Genomic DNA, 22611 nt, shown 5'->3' with positions numbered 1-22611 from the left:
GGAAATGAAGAAGGGCATGGCACAGGATATAAAAGACATAAAGAAGACCCTAGAAGAGCATAAAGAAGAAATTGCAAGAGTAAATAAAAAAAATAGAAGATCTTATGGAAATTAAAGAAAATGTTGGCCAAATTAAAAAGACTCTGGAGTCTCATAACACAAGATTAAAGGAAGTTGAACAACAACTCAGCCTCCCCTCTTGAGGACCACAGAACAGAAAATGAAAGAACAGAAGAAAGAACGGGGAAAAAAATTGAAAAAATCGAAAAGGATCTCAGGGATATGATAGATAAAATAAAACGTCCAAATTTAAGACTCATTGGTGTCCCAGAAGGGGAAGAGAAGGGTAAAAGTCTAGAAAGAGTATTCAAAGAAATAGTTGGGGAAAACTTCCCAAACCCTCTACACAATATAAATACACAAAGCATAAATGCCCAGCGAACTCCAAATAGAATAAATCCAAATAAACCCACTCCAAGACATATTCTGATCAGACTGTCAAATACTGAAGAGAAGGAGCAAGTTCTGAAAATGCAAGAGAAAAGCAATTCACCACATACAAAGGAAACAACATAAGACTTATTAGTGACTACTCAGTGGCCACCATGGAGGTGAGAAGGCAGTGGCATGACATATTTAAAATTCTGAGAGAGAAAAATTTCCAACCAAGAATACTTTATCCAGCAAATTTCTCCTTCAAATTTGAGGGAGAGCTTAAATTTTTCACAAACAAATGCTGAGAGATTTTGCTAATAAAAGATCTGCCCTACTTCAGATACTAAAGAGAGCCCTACCAACAGAAGAACAAAGAAAGGAGAGAGAGATATAGAGAATTTTAACAGACATATATAGAATATTACATCCCAGGTCACCGGGACACACATTCTTCTCTAGTGACCACGGATCTTTCTCCAGAGTGCACCGTATGCTGGGACATAAAAACAAGCCTCAATAAAATAAAAAATTAAAAAAAAATGAATTTGTTCAAGCACATTCTCTGACCACAATGGAATACACATAGAAGTCAATAACCATCAGAAACTTGGAGAATTCACAAACACCTGGAGGATAAAAATGAGGGGGAGATGAAAACATTCCTGGATAATCAAAAGCTAAGGGACGTCATCACCAGTAATCAGTCCTATAAGAAATGCTAAAGGGAGTTGAGCAGGCTGAAAGGAAGGCACACTAAATTGACTGAAACTACATGAAGAACTAAAGATTTCCAGTAAAGATCACATGATAAATATAAATACCAATATTACTGTATTTTTGACTTATAACTCCACTATTTATTTCCTACAGGATCTAAAATACATAAACTGTAATGATAAATCATTTGTTTTGGACTCAATGTAAAATATGTAATTTTTGACAAGAACTACATAAAGGTGGGAGAATGATGGAGTATAGGAACATAGTTTATGTGTCCTATTGAAGTTAAGTTGGTATCAAAGAAAAACAAGATTGTTATAGATTTAAGATGTTAAATTTAAGCCCCATGGTAAACACAAAGAAAGTATCAGAGAATATGACCATAGAGATGAAAACTAGAGTAGGGTTCCAAGAAGTGGTGGAAGGGGCAATGGGGAGTTAAGAAATGAGAGTAGGGTTTCTGTTTGGGGTGAAGGGAAACTTCTAGAAAGGGATGGTGGGAAGGTGATAGCATTGCAACATTCTAAATGTGATTAATCCCACTAATTGAATGCTAGGGAGGGGGTGGAATGGGAAGATTTAGGCTGTATATATGTTTCCACAATTGAAAAAAAAAGTCTAAATAGATGACAATTAAATGCCAAGGATGATCCTGGATGGGATCTGAGGATGGGGGAGAGGAGGCTCAAAAGGACACAGATGGGACACAAGAAAAAAAAAAGGAAATATAGAGTGTAAGCTTTATATCAATGTTGAATTTCTTGAACTTCTTAGCTGCGCTTAATGAAATTGCATACAAGAATGTTCTTGTCCATGGGAAAGGTATATGTGAATTATATTGTTTGTTCAAAGATATGTGCAGCTTGCTCTCATATGTTCAGAGGACAGAGCAATAGATGATGGATGATAGATAGGGAGGGAGGGAGGGAAAGAAAGAAACGGTGATGTGACAGGATGTTAAAGGTGGTGGTGGATCAGGGTAGCAGGGGAGGGGGATCAGGGTATGATGGAGTTCTATGTATGGGGTTTGTACTGTTTTTGCAACTGTTCCTGTAAGATTGCATTTATTTCAAAATAAAATTTATTAAATTAAAAAAAAAACTTCCATAAAAATATAATAAATAATAAAAAAAAAAACACTGTGACTTTTTAAGAAACTCAGTGCATTCTAAATTTATATGGAAGACCACAAGGCCATTGTTAGCTAAGTCAACTCTGAAAATGAAAAGGGGTCACTTTGCTTCAAGAGAATCAGACACATTGCAGAGCCACACTTATTAAAACCAATAACAAATAAGTTAAATAAATAAATAAATAAATACCATACGGTAGGAAGACAGAAGAACAGACATAAAAGGAAAAGAGAACTCAGAGACAGATTTATCTGTGTACGGGAATGGCATCAAAAGTCAATGAGTTGATGAGGAGGCAGAATGGTGTAGGCTTTCTGGAGGTCAGTGTGGTGGTTCCACAGAAAGCTAAGTATGTGGGGGCCATAAGGTCCTGCAACCTCATTATGGGGCATGCAACTGGAAGATCTGAGAGCAGAGACATGAATGGACATTTGCACACTGGTGTTCATGGGGGCAGTAGTCATGAATTGCAATGGGTGGAGGTGGCCCAAGGCTACACAGACTGAGGAACAGAATGGTGAACTGTGGTGTGTGCATACTATGGAATATTGAGCAACTATGAGAAGGAATGAAGCTGTGAAACACGCAACAAGGTGAATGGATCCTGTACACAGCATTTTGAGTGAAGCACACCAGGAACAAAGGCAAACACTATAATGCCTCACCAATAAGGACTAACAGCAATGTGTAAACTCAAAATTGAATCTTAGAACACAGCTTAACAGGGGAACAATTATTGTAATGGTCCCTAGATGGTAAGCTCTTAACAGCAGTCAAATCTATTCCTGAATTGTAATGGCTGTCTCCAAACTCTGCGATGCTGATCCCTTTGTGTATAACCTGATTGGTCTCTGGAACTCTGGGTATCTGTGTGACACCTGAAACTCAGAGCTAGAACTCAGGAGATATGAATGTCAGTATTAGAGCATACAGCAACTGTTAGAAAAAAGAAAAAAAGAAGCTGAAAAGAACCCAGACTTCAATTAGAGATACGAATGAAGAAGATCTGGCTAAGACTAGGGCAGATTGGGCCAAAGGATGAACGTTGAACTAATTGTGTGTTAAAACTTCAACTTCCATGTGAGACCAAGGGAAGAGATGCTTATTTGGTGCAGGATCTATATTTTCGAAACAGCATAACTTCTAGAGTCAGTTTGTTCAAACACCACAATTACTTGGAACTTTGAATAGGAAGTGAGATATGGTATGTTTGTATAGGTTAGAGTGAAATAGTGACACAACCCAAAGTAATTTGGGAAGAGGATAAAAATATATATGCATGGCCCCCCTGAGGAGCTGGGGGAAAATGCAGAAGTGTTGGACTTCCTCACCTGGACTAATGCTGATGTTCTCACAAACATTGAGGACTGGCGGTTTGATGTGCCAAGCCCTCTATCATGGGACTTGCCCTTACGATGCTCATTACTGCGAAGGAGAGGCTAAACCTGCATATAATTGTGCCTAAGAGTATCCCCCTGAGTACCTCTTATTGCTCAGATGTGGCCTTCTCTCTCTCTCTAACTAAGTCACCTTGGCAGGTGAACTCACTGTCCTCCCCCCTACATGGGACCTGACTCCCAGGGATGTAAATCTCCATGGCAACGCAGGATACGACTCCCAGGGATGAATCTGGACCCAACATCATGGAATTAAGAACATCTTCTCGACCAAAAGGGGGATGCAAAATGAAACGAAATGAAGTTTCAGTGACTGAGAGATCTCAAATGGAGTCGAGAGGTCACTCTGGTGGACATTCTTATGCACTATACAGATAACACTTTTTAGGTTTTAATGTACTGGAATAACTAGAAGTAAATACCTGAAACTATTAAACTCCAGCTGTTCTAGTTTGCTATTGCTGCCGGAATGCAAAACACCAGAGACAGATTGGCTTTTATAAAAAGGGGTTTATTTGTTTACACAGTTACAGTCTTAAGGTCATAAAGTGTCCAAGGTAACACATCAGCAATCAGATACCTTCAGGAGGATGGCCAATGGTGTCCAGAAAACCTCTGTTGGCTGGGAAGGTACGTGGCTGGTATCTGCTCCAAAGTTCTGGTTCCAAAACGGCTTTCTCCCAGGACATTCCTCTCTAGGCTGCAGTTCCTCAAAAATGTCACTCTTAGTTTCACTTGGGGTATTTGTCCTTTCTTAGCTTCTCCAGAGCAAGAGTCTGCTTTCAACGGCCGTCTTCAAAATGTCTCTGAAAGCTGAAGCTCCTCTCTCAGTTCCAGTGCATTCTTCAGAGTGTCCCTCTTGGTTGTAGCTCCTCTTCAAAATGTCACTCACAGCTGCACTGAGTTCCTTCTGTTTGTCAGCTCATTTATATGGCTCCACTGATCAAGGCCCACCCTGAATGGGTGGGGTTACGCCTCCATGGAAATATCTCATCAGAGTTATCACCTACAGTTGTTTCCATGCAAACAACCTAATCCAAACGTTGTTGTTTCCATGCAAACAACCTAATCCAAACGTTCCAACTTAATCCTCATCAAAGAATATGGCTTTTTCTGGCAGTCATAATACATTCAAACCAGCACACCAACCTAGTAGCCTGGACTCTTGAAGACGATTGTATAACAATGTAGCTTACAAGGGGTGACAATGTGATTGTGAAAATCTTGTGGATCGCACTCCCTTTATTTAGTGTGTGGATGGATCAGTAGAAAAATGGGGACAAAAACTAAATGAAAAATAGGGTGGGATGGGGGTAATTTGAGTATTCTTTTTTACTTTTTTTTAATTCTTATTCTGATTCTTTCTGATGTAAGGAAAATGTTCAAAAATAGATTGGGGTGATGAATGCATAACTATATGATGGTACTGTGAACAGCTGATCGTACACCATGGATGATTGTATGGAATGAGAATATATTTCAATAAAACTGAGCTTAATTTTTAAAAAAAGTCAATGTGTAATGAAATATAAGGTACCAAGATATAGGACGAGGCTTAAGAATGGGGAGTGGTTGCATAGTATGAGCAGAATGTTCAATTAGGATGAACTTAAATGTTTGGAAATGAACAGGGGTGTTGGTAGCAAGATGTGAGAATAACTAACAGTGCCGAATGGTGTGTGAATGAGGTCGAAAGGGGAAGCTCAGAGTCATATACGTCACCAGAAGGAAAGTTGGAGGTCAAAAGATGGGAATGTATAAAACTGAATCCTATGGTGGGTAATGTCCATGATCAACTGTACAAATACTAGAAATCGCTTCCATGAACCAGAACAAATGTATGACAATACAATTAGAAGTTAATAATAGAGGGGCATATAGGGAAGAACTATATACCTATTGCAAACTATATACTACAGTTAGTAATATTTCAACATTTTTTCATAAACAGTAACAAATGTACTATATCAATACTACGAGTCAACAATTGAGGGGGGTTGGTTAGGGATAGGGGAGTGTGCCGGTTTGAATGTATTATGTCCCCCAGATTGCAGACATAATAGTGGGGATTAAGTTGGAATGTTTGGATTCGGAGATACGCCCCACCCAACTGTAGATGATAACTGATGGGATATTTCCACGGAGGTGTGGCCCCACCCATTCGGGGTGGGCCTTGATCACTGGAGCCATATAAATGTGCTGGCTCAAAGAGACTGAAGGAGTACAGCTGTGAGTGACGTTTTGAAGAAGAGCAAGCTTGCTAGAGAGGAATGTCCTGGGAGAAAGCCATTTTGAAACCAGAACTTTGGAGCAGACGCCAGCCACGTGCCTTCCCAGCTAACAGAGGTTTTCCGGACGCCATCGGCCATCCTCCAGTGAAGGTACCCGATTACTGATGTGTTACTTTGGATACTTTATAGCCTTAAGACTGTAACTGTATAGCCAAAGAAACCCTCTTTTTATAAAAGCCAATCCATCTCTGGTGTTTTGCATTCTGCAGCATTAGCAAACTAGAACAGGGAGGATTAGAGTTTCCTTTTCTTTTTTTCTTTTTTCATCTTTCACTTTATTTCTTGCCTGGAGTAATGAAAAGTTTCTAAAAATTGAACAAAAATTAAGTGTGATGGACGCACAGCTGTATGAGGGTACCCAAGGGCAAGTGATTGTACACTTTGGATCTTTGGATAATTGTATGGTATCTGAACAATCTCAATAAAAATGAAAAAAAATATATTGTATTAAAATTTTTAAAAAAAGTCAATGAGTAAAGGATACTATTCAGTAAAAGATGTTGGAAAAATAACTTTCCATAGGGAGAAAAATAAAACTGGATCCCTACATTACACGTACACTCAGAAGGTGTCTACCTAGACCACAAGTTTAAATATAAAAGAAGAAATGATAAAGCAAATAGCAGATTAATGAGAAGAAAGAATTTCTTAAATAAGACCAAAAGCAGCATAACCCATAAGTGAAAAATATCTTAGGTATTAAGTATTTCTGTTCAAAATATGACACTACAAATTTAAAAGAGGATTGAAATATTAGAAGATAACTGCAATATTTAAAACTGATTTTATGTGTCAAGATTCAATGATCACATAGAATTGAACCCGCTCCAAATAGTTAAATTGGAAGAGATTTATCTCCTAAGGATTACTTGGTTTACGGAATCTTGGAAGGGCTGAAAAAAAAAGTTTTAGAATCTTTTTAGAAATTACTCACAATGCCACAGCATAGAACCAGGCCACCAAAGAAGCTCCTGCTTCTTCTGTGATCTGAGTCCTTGGCTCTAAAAGCAGTGCTGCTAGGTCAGGAAGTCTGCATGACCTGGACTACTGCTGCTGCCACTGCTGCCAGCCAGAGCTCAGTGGATGCACCACACCCTGACCCATAAGGAAAACTAGTGCCTAGACAGTAGACCTCTATTTCTGCTAACACTGAAAGAATCAGACGGCTCCTCAGTTATGCTTCCAAGTATAAACTATAGGAGTCAGCCCTAGGCCTCATTTAGGCCTTCCACATCTGGTGTGAATTATTGATCTGACTGGCCAAAGCAAAATCACATCTGGAATGCAACTTGCAAGGGATTCTGAGAAATGCCACTTTTAGGAAAGAAGACCAGAAGAAGGGTAGACCAGATGCTTAGTGCCAATCCATCATATCCCTAATAATGGTAATAGAATAATACTTAGAACATACAAGAAACCCCTGTGAATAAACAAGAAAAATCAAGAAATCGTATAGAAAAATGTACAAACGTTATGAACAGGCAGTTCACAGAAGTGTAAACCCAAATGGCTAAAAATATACAAAGATTTTCTCAAAGGCATCAGATAAACACATCATAAAAAGTAAAGCAATAAGATACCACTTCCACTCATTGGATTAGTGAAATTCAGAAAATTAGATAATGCCAATTTCTGTGCTAATGGGGCATAAATTGGGGGACATATTCTGGAAACGAATCTGGAAGAACTTCAACAAATTAAGTAAATGTTTATTTTATGACCTAGCAACATAGAATTTCCAGAGAAATTTCGCATAGGATCCCACTGGGAATATTCATCAGTATTATCTGTGGTGATAGGGAACACAGAAATTGAGATGTCCATCACTGTGCAAATACCTAAATAAAAATATGGAATGCACCTAGAACCACAACATTGCACAATTCTAGAGGGCTTTATTCACATAAAATAAAAGGTAAATGGCACCCCCTGGTGTTAACTAACCCACTAGTACTCTCATCTTTTGGAATACCATACAGCCATAAGAAGCAATCAACTACATAAATATTCACCCAGAAAATTTATAGTTTTTTCAAAGGTTTCTGAGTTTAAAAAAAAAAAAAACAAAAACAAAAACAATAGAATGAGGTCTGCAGCTCAGAGTGTTTGTACAGATTAAAACTAAACATACACAGAAATAACTATATACTTTCAAAAAATACATACATTTCAAAGATACTAATCCAACACATAAAAGCAGTTCCCTTGTCTGATAAGGGAATCAGAATGAGAAATGAAGATGTCTAGGAATAAACAAACAAGAAAAAATGAAGAGTTTTGCATGGACTAATGATTAGAGTGTGTTATGAACTGGGGAATATGAATAAATGAGCTATTTTTTTCCTGAGAACCAGGGACAGAGAGGCAATATTACCTAGGAGTATACAGAAAGAACATAGATATGTGAACAGTGACTGACACAATGAAGACAGGGTAAGGGATGGTAGAAAGATTGACCAACAAGGAACAGACAAAACTACAGAGCATTATAAGCCATATTAAAGAATTTAAACTTTAATATGAGCAATAGGGAATCACCAAAATGCTTCAAAACTGGGATTGACCAGCTCATATTAGTATTTTAAACAGTTTACTCTGCCTGCCTTGTAGAGAATGGATTGGAGAAGAGCCAGACTGTAAACAGGGAGAATGCTGAGGAGACACTGACAGTTACCTGAATTAGGAAGGATAGAGGAAATGGGAACAGAAATTAGAAGCTATATTAAAGAGATATTTAAGAAAATAATAAAGAAACTGTAAAGATTAATTGGGTGTTGAGTAGGAGAAGAATGAGGAATCAAGGAATATGAAAAGACTGGACGGTGGTGTTTCTATTGGAAGACTTAGGAGAAAGGAGTTGAGAGGAGAGGAGATGAATAAGGGAATAAAGACAGTAAAGGCTTCTAGGATCATGCCCTCACTTATATCACATTTTCAACTTGACAAATTTCTCCACCTAAATTATTGCAGTTCTTATTCAACCCAACATACACAACCCATAATATTGGGTCCAACAGAGTCAACACTCTTCCAGGTTTTAACTAAAAGAGAGACTGATCAAACTCTATATCCTAAAATCAACTGTTAGGATACTATCCAAACATTTTACATACCCAAAGCCATTTAACCAAAATAGCATGCAAGGACAGTAAAACATAATCACTTGCATAAGTACATCTTGAGTAGCTGTAAAATGTAACACCTCTCATAGAGAATTCATATGCCTTTTCCTCTCCAAAAGACAAGTACTGTTCTAGAGCTTAAAAAAAGAAAAATAAATAGCAGAGCCAATTGTCTACAAGTACATAGGTTAAAAAATGATTTGTAAAAGATTATCCCTATTGTTATCCCTTTGCCTTTCCTACTCTTTCAAAAAGCAAGAATTTTAAGTTAACAATGAAGAGAATCATTGCTTACAAAACTTTTACAGAGTATCCAAACTCATTTATTTGGAATCCTGAAATAGTTTTATTCTAGTTCATTTGTTTTTTAATGGGCTTGAACAAAAGGCACTTGTTTAAGGACAATAACAGTTTAAAAAAATTTAATTAAAAAACCTAGGAGCTCTCAGAACTTTTTGTCCTTCTAGTTTATAGGAAATTTTTATGTCAATGCAAAGTTCTAAATAGAATATTCTAGACTTATAAAAATTATTTGAGTAAGCATATGTAATAGTATGGGAAATTGAAAACATAAAAGCCAATACATTAAAATAAGAGAATTAATAGTACTAGTTTTATTAATAGTCATGGCCTTTAAATAATAAAGGAAAAATGCAAAGCCTATAATCCACCCAAGAATACAAGATAATGAATCTGAAAGGATTTGCTCAGTATATTTGATGCCAATATTAAACTCCTTATAGTCTAATTCCTTGGATCATACATTGCACAGCACAGCTTTCCCTTTTGGTATTTCTGAAACAGGATCAGCCACCCCACACAATCACTACTTTAGTGTACAAAACTACCAAGTATTAACTTCACATCATATAATGGCAATCCAATTGATATAAATTTCCTTTAGCATCAATCAAAAACTAATCAAAACTATCAAGGTCAAAACATCATTGTTGGTTCGTTAATGGCATTATAAGTATCAGTACTGTATTGAAGGCGAACATAATCAAAAATGTTGTTTAAAGGCATGTAACCCACAGAGTACACTACAAATATAAATTAGTGTTTGGATGATATACTTCTAAGGTGTGACACTGGTACAAAGAGTTAACAACAGAGTGGTATATGGAAAAACTATCCACTATATATTACTTATTAGTTACATGATAATGGGTAAGTTAACACCTTTAATCCTTACTTGTAAAGCAGGAAATAACACCTTTCCTTATTCATAAAGTGGGAATAAACAAATCTCAAAAGGTTATTGAAAGAATGAAAAGAGATGCCCATGTAAAGAATTTATCCAGGGATATAATAAGGACTTAATGATATTACCTGTAATTATTAAAGTAGAAATGACACTTATTGAGTGTATTATATGTGCCATACAATATGCTAATTTATTCATATGTTAACTCAATTAAAGGTCAAATAATTCTGAGATAATAATTATTATTGGTAAAATAAAGTAATTTGCCTAGTCATTCAGCTGATAAGTTTTGGAGCTACTCTAAGAAAGTAGGTTACACCAAAGTCTGTGCTTTCCATTATCTTATCATGCTTCCCTTAAATAGATTTTAAAAAGTCTGTACATTGAAATAAGCTCAAACTGAACTCTAATAGTAAATTTCATATCCATACTAAGTCTTACTTACTTTAACAAATTCCCTCTATCTCTACTAGGTATGGAGGATTATTTCAGAAATGATGTTTTCCTTTTTCCTGACTTGGTATGTCCCCAGATATTTTTTAGTAAATCTGAGTTAATCAAATCAGATGTCAAGATGATCATAAAAAAGAAAAAAAAAGAAAAATATTGATTTTTCTTCCTCCCTAGGATCAGGAACAGAACAAGGATGTCTTCTCTTACCACTCTTATTCAACACCTCACTGGAAGCCCCAACTAACAGTAAGACGAGAAAAGACATTAAAAATACACAGATTGGGAAGGAAAAAATAAAATTGTCTTTGTTCACAGATGTGATTGTCTATGCAGAAAATACCAAAGAATCAAAAATCTCTTGGAATAAGCAATAATATCAAGTTTGCAGGATACAAGGTGAATTTACAAAAGTCAACTGCTTTCCTACATACCAGCAATGAACAATTGGAATTTGAAATTAAAAACACAATACAATTTACATTAGCAACAAAAAATTAAATACTAATGTATGTATCTAGCAAAATACATACAAGAACTGTATGAAGAAAATTATAAAACTCTGATCAGAGAAATCAAATAAGAGCTAAATAAATGGAGAGCTATTCCATGTTCATGGATAGTAACACTTAATATTATTAAGACGTCAATTCTTCTTAACTTGATCTGTACATTCAGTGCATCCCAGTCAAAATCCCAGGAAGTTATTTTGCGAATATTGATAAAGTGATTCTAAAGTTTATAAGGAAAACAAAACACTCAGAATGACCAATACAATACTGAAGAAGAAAGGAGTCAGAAAACTGGCACTACTCAACTTCAAAACTTACTATAAAGCTATTGTGATCAAGACAGAGTGGTACTGGTGAAAGAAAAGACAAATAGATCAAAGGAACGGAACAGAGTGCCCAGAAATAGACCCAGGCAAATACAGTCAACTGATCTTTGACAGAAGAGCAAAGACAATTAATCCAAAAAAGAAAGGATAGAGCTTTTAACAAATGGTCCTGGAACAGCTGAATGTCCACATGCAAAAAAAGAATCTTGATGCACACCTTATATTTTCACAAAAACTAACGCAAAAGATCACAGACCTCACTATAAAGCACAAAACCATACAACTTCTAGAAGATAACACTGGGGAAAATCTAGGTGACCTTAGGTTTGGTAACAGTTTTTAGATATAATATCAAAAGCACAATTCATAAAAGAAAAATCTTATAAATTGGACTTCATTAAAATTTAAAACTTCTACTCTGTGAAAGGCAGCGTTAAGAGGATGAAAACACAAGCCACAGCCTAGGAGAAAATATTTGCAAAATATATATTTGATAAAGGACTTGTATCCCAAATATACAGAGAAAGCTGACAATTCAACAACTAGAAAATAATCAACCCAATTTAAAAATGGGCAAAAGATCTGAACAAACACCTCACCAAAGAAAATATACAGATGGTATTAGGGATTTGAATCATGTCCCCCAGAAAGATATGTTCAAGTCCTAACCCCGTGTCCTGTGGGTATGAACGCACTTATAAATAGGACCTCTGAAAGTGTTTCTGTTAGTTACGGGATGAACTCATCTCTAAATAGGATCTTCAAAGATCCAATTTAGATAAGCCACATTGAATCAGGGTGGGCCTTAATCCACTAAGGTTGAAGTCCTTATAAGCAAAGGAAACTGGACACAGAAGTAGAAGCCAGAAGTCAGAAGAAGCCAAAGAATGAGGGAGATCACCATGTACTGACAGAGGCAGGGATTCAAGCCAAAGAACCCCAAGGATCATGGCACCAGAACATACAGACTCTAGGAGAAACCACGACCTATCAAGACCCTGATTTTGGACTTTGTATCCTTGACAGCTGTGAGCAAAAACTTCATTTTGTTTAAATCAAATAGTGTGTGGTGTTTGTCATAGCAGTCCTGGAAAATTAAGACAGGTGGCAAAAGATGCTGGATATCATATTATTAGGGAGTTGCAAATTAAAACAAGAGATCACTACGTACTTCTTAGAATGGCTAAAATCCAATATGTTGACAAAATCAAAAGCTGATGAGAATGTGGCACAACAGGCACTTTCATTCATTGCTGGAAGAAATGCAAAATAGTATAGCCACTTTGGTATACAGTCTGGCAGTTTCTTACAAAGGTTAGCATGGGCTTACCATATGATGCTGTAACGTGCTCCTAAGGACTTACGCAAGTGAGTTAAAACCTTATGTGCATGCAAAAACCTGCATATGAAAGTTTATAGAAGTTTTATTCATAATGCCAAAGATTGAAAGCAACCAAGACGTCCTTCAATAAGTGAATGGAGAAACAAACTTTGGTAAATCCATATAATGGAGTATTATTCAGTGATAAAGAAATTTGAGTTATCAAGCTACACAATGCATACTGTAAGTGAAAAAAGCCCGTCTGAAAAAGCTACATACTGTATGATTTCAACTGCATGACATTCTGGAAAAGGTAAAACTATGAAGATAATAAAAAGATCAGTGGTTGCCAAGTTTCAGGGAGAAGAAAAGGGGATGAATAAATGGAGAACAGAGAAATTTTAGGGCAGTGAAACTAATCTATATGATATTATAGTAGTAGACACATGACATTGCACATTTTCAAAACCCACAGAACTGTACAACATAAAGAGTAAACCCTTATGTAAACAATGCATTTTAGATAATACTAATGTATCAATATTGGTTCATTGGTTGTAACAAATGTACTACACAAATGCAAAATGTTAACAGTAGGAGAAACTGTGGTAGGAGAAGGGGTATATGGAAACGGTACTTTTGCCTAATTTTTCAGTATACCTAAAACTGCTCTAAAAAATGAAGTCTATTTAGAAAAGCCTTAGAAAATTTTCACAGTCAATAAAATTATATCCAATAACTATCAAGTTAGAAAGCAGTACTTATTTCTTAATAATGGTCCCTTAACGCTCAATTGCATTCACATCATATTATTATTTATAATGCAAATGTAGGAATGAACAGAGGAATAAAATTGTCTCTATTTCCTTTACCTTTTCTTTCATGATCAACAAGATTTATATTTGAGGGCTTATTGTGACTACACTATCATTGTTACTTAAAAATTAACCAACACGGCTGACACTCCTTTTACCAGTATATGGACAGATGAGTAAGAAAATAAAGACAAAAAAAATAAATAAATAATAGGGGAGGATAAGGGATATAGGATGTTTGGTGTATTCATTTTTATTTTTATTCTTTTTTTTTTTTTGGAGTAATGAAAATGTTCAACAATTGATCGTGTTGATGACTGCACAACTATATGATGATACCAGGAACCACTGTTGTACACTTTGGATGATTATCTCATTTGTAAATATATCTCAAAAAAATTGCATAAAAAATTAACCAACAAAACTAAGAATAGATATTATTTGCTCAACACAAGTTCTGTGAAAGAATCATTCTACCTCTACTGCTGATTAATCACACTGTAATTGATAATAATTAATTTCAATTATCCAAAAACATTAGCAATTTCCCAGCTTAAATTCAACTAGTTTTAGTTGCTAATTGGAAGCCTGGATACCCAGTTTCAGTGTATGGCAAAAAAAGGCAAACAAGTAAAAAGAGCTCAAAATGTTCAGTGCCTATCACTTTGCCTGGCACACAGCAGTCACCAAATAAATATACCTTGATGGACTGGCAGAAGAATGGCTGATGAATGGATGGAACCAGGCATGCAGGCAAGAAGAAAGGAAAGATAGAGGAGACAAGAAAGAAGAGCAACAGGATCTGTGAATCCAAGAAGCATATATAAGTAGGTATATATACTTATAAGTACAGTAAGTATAGAAGACAAAGAGATGATTACTAGTTAGATTTAGCTAGAAAAAAAACATTAAGTAAATGGTAATTCAATCAGCTTTTTGCAGATGCAAGCTAGACAATGTGTTCCAAAAGCGTAAAACTGCAAGACAAAGGCACAAAGTCAGGAAAATGAAATGCATGTTCCAAGAATAGTAAGCAGATCAGGTTGTCTGACGTAGAGTGTATGAAAGAAATCGTGGGAGGTAAGGCTATAAAAGTCAGGCAATTGTAGCCAGATGCTGTGTAGAACTTAAAACACTGAAGAGTGTCAGCCTGCTGCCCTACCTTCCCTACCCCTAATTCAAAAATCTGCAACTCCCCCTAATCACACAGGCCTATGACCATCCTGTGCCTTCCTCATCCAAATCTCTAAGAAAATCAAAATTTCTGATAGACAAAAATGTATACAATCATAGAAAATGCAAAAAGCATACATAAAATAAACAAATTCTGAAAAACTAGTGACTAAACATAATTTTCAACTACAATGTGATTAATTCATATCCTGCCAAGTTTTTGTATTCAATTCAGAGTGTTTTGTTTTAACAAATTTTGTTCAGATTACTTTGAATAATGAAGTTTATTAGACAATTAAACCAGGGCAGGAAAGCAAATAGCAATTTTTGAGTGCCTCTTATATACCAGGCAGCATTGTAGAGGCTTTATATATACTATTTCATTTAATCTTAACATTTTTAATTTGAAATTACTCCTCCACTGTCATACAGATGAGAACAATTTACTTGTGGAGGGTTACTTAGCTAAATTGCAAAGCTAGTATGCAAAATTACTAAAAAAGAGCATGCTCTTTTGACTTATTACACTACTCGAAGAACTTTATTAAACAAAACAACTAAAGCAAACCCTTCAAACCTACTCTCTGTCTCAAATGGGCTCTGAGGTAGCTATGATTTTCCATTCACTTAAATCCAAAAGTTAGAACAATTACTGCAACTACTATCCACCTGTATATTTTCAGCACCTTCTTAACAGCATCTGAAGGAAATTCAGCTCTAAAGACTCCTGCTCCATTTCAAACCCAAATAGCTTATAACCAAATGCCTAAATGCACTTAAAACTAGGCCAGTTCTCAGCTCATAAAGCAGTCATTAAAACCCATCGCTGAAGCTATTGGGGTACTTGACTTCAATCCAAACCAACAGACTGAATACCACAAACGGAAAGAAACTACAAGAAAGGATGTTCCAGACAAAACTAAAATGATTAAAGAACAGTGCTTCCAGTCCCAGTTTAAGTTATCAAATTCTATCCTAATATACGGAACCCAGGAAGGCAATGTTTTGCAGAAGGATAGCTGCCCAGTTACCTCCTTTCATGTTATAATAAGACTGGTACATTAGATACATGAGGGATGAATTCCGACTTTCATTCACTCCAGGACATTAACTGGACATCTACACTCTGTCAGGTGCCATTGCTAGAAATAAAACTGCTTCTGGTCTTAAAAAATTCACAGTGTAACAATTTAACAAGCTATATGAGAAAACATGTACTCCATATATTGGGCCTTTCTCTCTACTGATACAAAAATCAAGATACCTTCTGGAAAACCAAAAGGAGGGTCACACAATCCAAGCATTAAAGCCCTGGTCCTTTATTAATTAGCTCCAGAAGCTCACTGAGAATCCACTTGGTTTTATTTTACACACATTAATAACAGATTCGGTTTGCTAACATAGCCTGGATGGGCCACCTACTAGTTGAATGCCCGTTAAGCAATTTCACTTGTCTGAGCCTCGGTTTGCTCATTGAGAAAATAAACAGTTATACTTCAAGAATATTTTAAGGATTAAAGATAATTATGTAATGTACCAATACATAGCCTGGCATTTAGCTGATGTGCAATAAATATAACTAACATCATAATTATAAAATTTGCAAGCCAATAACAAATTGATTAGAAAAATCACATTAGAAGGAATTGGGAGAACGAGGCTAAAGAGAAATCTAAGAATAAATAGCTAACAACTAAGAAAGAGTCAAGAAAACTCCACACACAAAAACTCAAACAGCAGATTGAAAGCACCAGCCTACACACTTCAATAGCCATTGAGGACATCACACAAGTGTTTTCACAGGATGTAACTATGATGTGCCTGAAGATGATATTAAGCTATTTAAACAGATTAAGCTTTTATTCCATGTGTTTAAAAAGACAGGTAAGTACATAAATGAATTTGGAAAGATACCTATCAAAAGTGATTTAATGTCACAGTTTTAACCTTTTAAGATGTATAAACTTTAATTAACAGCACAATGCTATTAACAAGCTTGTGCTGCACTTAAAATGTAAAGGAACCTTTCAAATTTTTCCTACTAAACACTGAAAAAGATTTACTTCAAACAAATTAACTGAAATATTTCAGTGCAAGGGCCTAAGACACCCTCAGTTTCTTAATAGCTAAAATAAGATAAAGTTTTGGTCTCCAATCATCGCTAAATGTTTTTATATCCACCAAAGAGATGCAAGCACATGCCAATTGAGATCCCTAGTCACTTTAATTTTCTCCCCACATTTTGAAGGCAGTAAAAAGTGAAAAACATCTGTCCCTCCCTGCAGAGCTGACAACCCTCATTCGATGGTTTAAAAATAAAAGATTTTTATGGAAGCTTATAGATATTATGATCAACTGCTTTCAAAGGCAGCTGGCTATTAACTGACCCAAATACATTCAAAAGTAAGGCCAAAAAAAAAAAAAATTCCCTAAGGACAATGCTAGTGTTCACCAGGCCTCTGGTAATTTCAGGGACACCCATAAAATGGTAGATAACAATAAAGATTCAAATGGGATGCCAGATGACAAGAAAACAGTCAACAGCTAAGAAGCAAGGTCCTCTCCATCAATCTGAATTCACTCCATCACCATAAGAGCAGTTTCCATGAGAGCAGCCTAGAGGAAATGTGGTTCACTTTGGGCCCTTTATCCAGCCCAAGGAAGGCCACACGTTAAACAATTAAAGTAGTACAACTTATTTTTTTAAAAAAGGTGAAGGCTTTAAATCCTAAAACATTTATTTAAAATATTTTTTTAACTCTATATATTGTCTTATTGTGTTGAACAACCAAACATGAGTAATAAGCAAGGACATTCAGACTTGAATCAGTAGACTCAGCTTCTATTTCTGGCTCTGCCTCTGAATGAATCACAATATGACCTTGAGAAAGTTATTTCACCTCTCTCTCCTCCATTTTCCCATCAGTTACAAAGCTAGGTTAAAACTATCACTTCTTTTCTTCAGAAAACAATGCTGAGTAGATGAGATAAATATATCAAAGCTGCTGCACAAAAATATACCTCCTGGACACAGACCACCTATATTCAACTATCAAATACAAAGTAGGTGATATTCCTATCAAAACAACAAAATTCACTTTTACCCTGCACAGTAAGTATTCTGCCTGGAGAGGTTAACAAAATCCAGGAGCTTTCTGAACAGGATTCCATTAAGAGTCCCAAATTTCAAATTGGCAAATACTTAGGAAATTAAAACGAAATACAAGACAAGTCCCAAGAAAACTTTTTTTTTTTTTTTTTTTTTTTAAGGAAAACAAAACTTCAAATTATTTAAGAGTCCTAGTTTCTTTCAGGACTCTGTTCAAATAATCCTCTCTCACCCCCTGCCAAGGAGATAAGTCACTGGATTCTTGATGCTCCCACTGCACTGTACTGCATATCTATATTTATTCCCACACACTATAATTACTTCATGTCTCCCTCTTCACTTAGTCAATGAGCCTCGGAAAGGCAGAATCATGATTTAATGATATTTGTATTACCTACCAGCTAGCATATTGCCTGGTTCAATATGGCTGCCATATGTGTATGTGTATGTGTATATGCATGTCTGTTAAATGAATGAAATGAACAAATTTCCAAAGTTTTATGCTAATAGGAACCATCAATCATCAATATCAATGAATGATAGTCTTAATTAAGGTGAGCTATTTTCATTTTTAGAAAAATAACATACAAATGAATTTTGCCTAAAGAGAAAATGATTTCTCACCAACATCAAATTCACAAAAATTAACTCAAGAACTTTCCAATATTCTTCCATCAAAAACAGGCTTTATTTTTTTCCCACAACTTATCAAATGGGTAAAAGACTATATACATTCTTTTTTAACTTAATCTATGCAATAAAGAGAAGCCAAGGTAGGAAACAAAGTGGGAAAAAAAAAAGAGAGCATGTAAAATTAATATAAGAGGCTACTCTAAAGAATGAGAGTCTTTAAATGCAAAATAAAAGATCAACCATAGATGAAAATTAAAATGTGGTCAACAAGAGTAATTTCTACAACATTAACAGCATTTAGTCAACTAAGAAGTAACCATCCATCCTTACTGAGAAATTTCATCCAAGTAATGTTTTATATATGAAGCTATCTCATACATAAAATAAAACTAAAATAGAACATAAGATTTTTAACTTTTCAAGTTGCATTTCAAATTTTTAGTCTACTATCACATGTACAAGAAACAGTACTTAAATAAATTTTTATTTTTTTCTATTCATTAAATTCTTAGGCTCACTATTTCATTCAGTAATAAAGGGTAGAAGCTATTATGTAAACATGAAATAACTGACACTTTTTCAGGAGGCTCTTAAAGTAAGCTCTTGGGACCTAAAAGCCTATAAGAAAGGATAAAACTCATTATACTTCTTGACATGTACAAAATAAATTGAACCTTTTGTTGTGCTTTGGGTGACCTGTGTGTGAGTCGATAACGAATGCTAAGGAGGAGAGCTACCAGTTGGATAACTGTACTCTTGTCCTCATCTTCACTGTCTCCAACTACACCCTGTACTGATTAGACCATGAAGCCAAATGAAAATTATCCCTAATATTCCATTTCATTATTAATTTTAATAGCATGAATCAGATTTGCTTGCATCAGCAAAGAGGTGACCACTGAAACTCAGAATAGTCATACCCAGATTGCAAGAAGATAGAAACTTCCTATTATATACATATATGTGTATACATATAAATACATATATAAATATATATACCCATACTTATACATACATATATACATATGTATACCCACACATACATGTTTTAGAGTGGTCAGAGATCACCTTTGGATAGTACAGAATACATTATTTGTTTCTTTAACACTGACCCTTGTGAAAGGACCATGAACAAATTCGTACTTTTTAATGCTGTGGGGATGAGGAAGGGAAGAGAAGAATGATGGCTAGGTTATAAGATTTAAAAAAAAAAAAAAAAAAAAAAAAAAAGTTTATCTTCTTGACATGACCCTGGACAGAGAGAACAGCAAGCAGATACTCTGAAGAAATGGGCAGAGCAACCCTTTCTTGAAATGGCTGAGGCCAGACATGGTTAATTTGTTCCTTCAAAACCTTGTAAGAAAATATAAAACCAACAAATACATTCAAGGCATTTCACTGAGCAAACGAGATGAACGGAACAGATCCCAGCCTTTCAGAGCCGGGGGAGGGGATGGCAAGCGAAGGCCTCTGATTGGCAGGCGACCGGCTACCTACCACCTGGAGGCGGTAGGGCGCGCTCACCTGTGAACACGTTCTGGAAGCCATCCGCAGCCGCTTGCGCCCCCGACGATTTGCTGGCCAGCGTGGGGGACGCCCCGCTGACGCCTTCCGAGGCTGCCGTGCGCTCCAGCAGGTCCGCAGAGCCTCCCACCCTGGGCTCGCGGGCGCCCAGTTCCTCCGTCCAGTCGGCCGAACGGCTGAGGCCGCCTGCAAGGCCGCTGTCCGCCCTGTGCTTTTTGGCTGGAGCGACTGTGGAAGCGAGAGCAGTTCTCGGTCCCCGGCTTTGGGAGGACTCCAGCCGCCTCTTGATCCTGGGGCTCTGGCTAGGGGACTGAGACGGGGAGTGATTGGGCGAGCTGAGCTGCCGAGTCGTGGTCTTGATGTAGCAGGGGGTGATAAGCGGGTAGGGCTTGAAGCAGCGCGGGCTGGGCGCCGGGCTGCCCGGGAGCGAAGCAGCCGCGGGTACCCGGGGCTCTACGGCCCCCACCTCCGGCTCTTCTCCCAACCTCTGAGGGGCCTCTCGGACTCCCTGGCCCCACTCCTCTCCCGGAGAGCCTCTAGGAGCATCCTCAAAAGCATCCTCCTCCCCTTCCTCATCTGTGTCCCCAGCCCCTAGCACAGGGGCTTCAGCCTCGCTCTCCCGCGGCCCGAACTCGGGAAACGCGAAGGCCGTAGACGAAGGCGAGTCTGAGGCCGCGGGCTGGGCCGCCGCGATGGAGGGGGCCTCTAAATCCAGGCATCCGCTGGGGGGCGGTGGCTGCTCGGGCAGCGGGGGCTCCGCGGCCAGGCTCTCGGGCAGGTCCGAGAGCGCAGACAGAGCCTGCTCTGTGTCCGGACTGCCGGGAGCCCCCCCAGCCCCGCCGATCGGCCCCAGCAGGAATCGGTCCAGGCCCAGGAAGGCCCCGGGCTGAAGGGGGGCGGCGGTGGGGGTCGCTGCAGTTTCCTCCGAGCCTTGTTGCTGCTGCTGCTGCTGCTGCTGCTGTTGTTGCAGGCGAATAGCCTGCTGAATGTCAGAGAGCAAATCTTCTTGCTCCGTAGCCGAGTGAAAGCTATAGATGTCCGTGTCCGAGCCCGAACTGGTCCTTGGTCCATCCTGAGTCCCTGCAGCAGTTTCTAAGTCCTCAACGACCGCTCGGACCCCGATCACAGTCTCTGAGGGCCCAGGACCACTTGGACGCGTCACCTCAAAAGGGTCCGCGCACTCGGTATCCGACAGGCCCGTTTCGTCAGCAGAGAGGCTGAGGTCTGGGGTCTTGGTGACCAAGGAGTGAGCGCTGTCCAGCTCCCCGGTCTGCAGGGTCTGGGAGTCCAGCACATCCTCTCGAGAGCCGCCAGCGCCTTTCCCCTTGGACAGGTTCTTCCTGATCCGCAGGTTGGAGAACACTGAGGCTCTGGAGTCCGACTTGCTCTTCTTCTTGCCCGGCTCCCCAACGCCGCCCCCTCCGCCCTTGCCATGTTTGCCCAGCGCCTTCTTGCTCCCGCTTCCCTTCTTTGTGGCTTCCACATCTCTGGGCCCAACAGCATCCTCGGCGCCGCCGCCGCCGCCGCCTTCGTGCGAAACATCACCTGCGCTCCTCTTCAGCTTCCCATCCTGGTTTCCCATGTTGCAATCCCCCTGCTGCGCCGCACCTCCGGTAGTCAGGCCATCCTGGTCCTCCTCAGCCCCCGACCCGAGCGGCGGGAGCGCCCGGGACAAGCCAGGTGCGAGCCGCTGACCCGGGAGGCCAACAGGAGCCCAGCTGCCTCTTTTGGCGTCTGCCGCGGCAGCCGCTTTGCATAATGCGCGGCGGCTCCCGCGGCTGTCGTCGCTGCTGCGGCTGCGGCCCGGGGCCGACAGGGCGCGAACATGCTCAGTGCAGCGCGCCGCGCCGCAGACGCCTCCTGCCAATGGCTGCGCCCGACGCAGCGGCGGCCCTGGCCTCGCTCCCCGCGGGGCGCCACCGCCCCCTCTGCCACCGCTTGGCTCCTGGCTGAATCGGGGCACGAAAAACGTTTCTTCTATCTCGGGCACTTTGATCTCAACCGTGTGAATTGGATGCATTGTCCCCTCCCGAAGAGCTTGTCAGATGTAAGATGCACACAGAACTTCAAAGCTCCCGGACCTGCCACGAGAGAAGTTAAAAAAGAAAAGAAAAGACAAGTTTAAACGGGGAAAAACTGAAGCCAAATTACAGTTTAGAAGTGCCAAAATATCACAGCCATATACAATCCTCCCAAGAATCTGCCTGTAGATGAAGCATGGCTCTTCAATAAGTATTTGTTGAACGAATGGATTGTTCTTGTTTTTTGAATAATTGATCTTCTTGAACTCTGTTAATGTACTTCAGCATATGGTTTGGGAGTGATTACTACACACTGTGCTGTGTGTATGTTTCATGCAGACCTTGATTGTCCCTGAGACCATTAGCTGTCATTTTCAAAAGTTCATTTTTTTCAAGCTTTATGACAGAAAAGGCTAGGTGAG

General features: G+C 38.5%; 1 protein-coding gene across 1 annotated transcript in view; it reads right to left on the bottom strand.

Moving 5' to 3' along the window:
- The window catches only part of FMN2 (formin 2), a 408121-nt gene extending 386135 nt beyond the window's left edge, over positions 1-21986 (bottom strand). The window contains exon 1 of the mRNA XM_037821962.1: positions 20169-21986. Within this exon, the coding sequence (XP_037677890.1) occupies positions 20169-21750 (1582 nt within the window). The 5' untranslated portion in view covers positions 21751-21986. The remainder of the gene's footprint in view (positions 1-20168) is intronic.
- Positions 21987-22611: the final 625 nt, after the last annotated feature.

The sequence above is a fragment of the Choloepus didactylus genome, chromosome 2 (genome assembly GCF_015220235.1).
Source record: "Choloepus didactylus isolate mChoDid1 chromosome 2, mChoDid1.pri, whole genome shotgun sequence".
Classification (NCBI taxonomy): Eukaryota; Metazoa; Chordata; class Mammalia; order Pilosa; family Megalonychidae; genus Choloepus; species Choloepus didactylus.
This window is presented reverse-complemented; position numbering and strand designations above follow the sequence as displayed.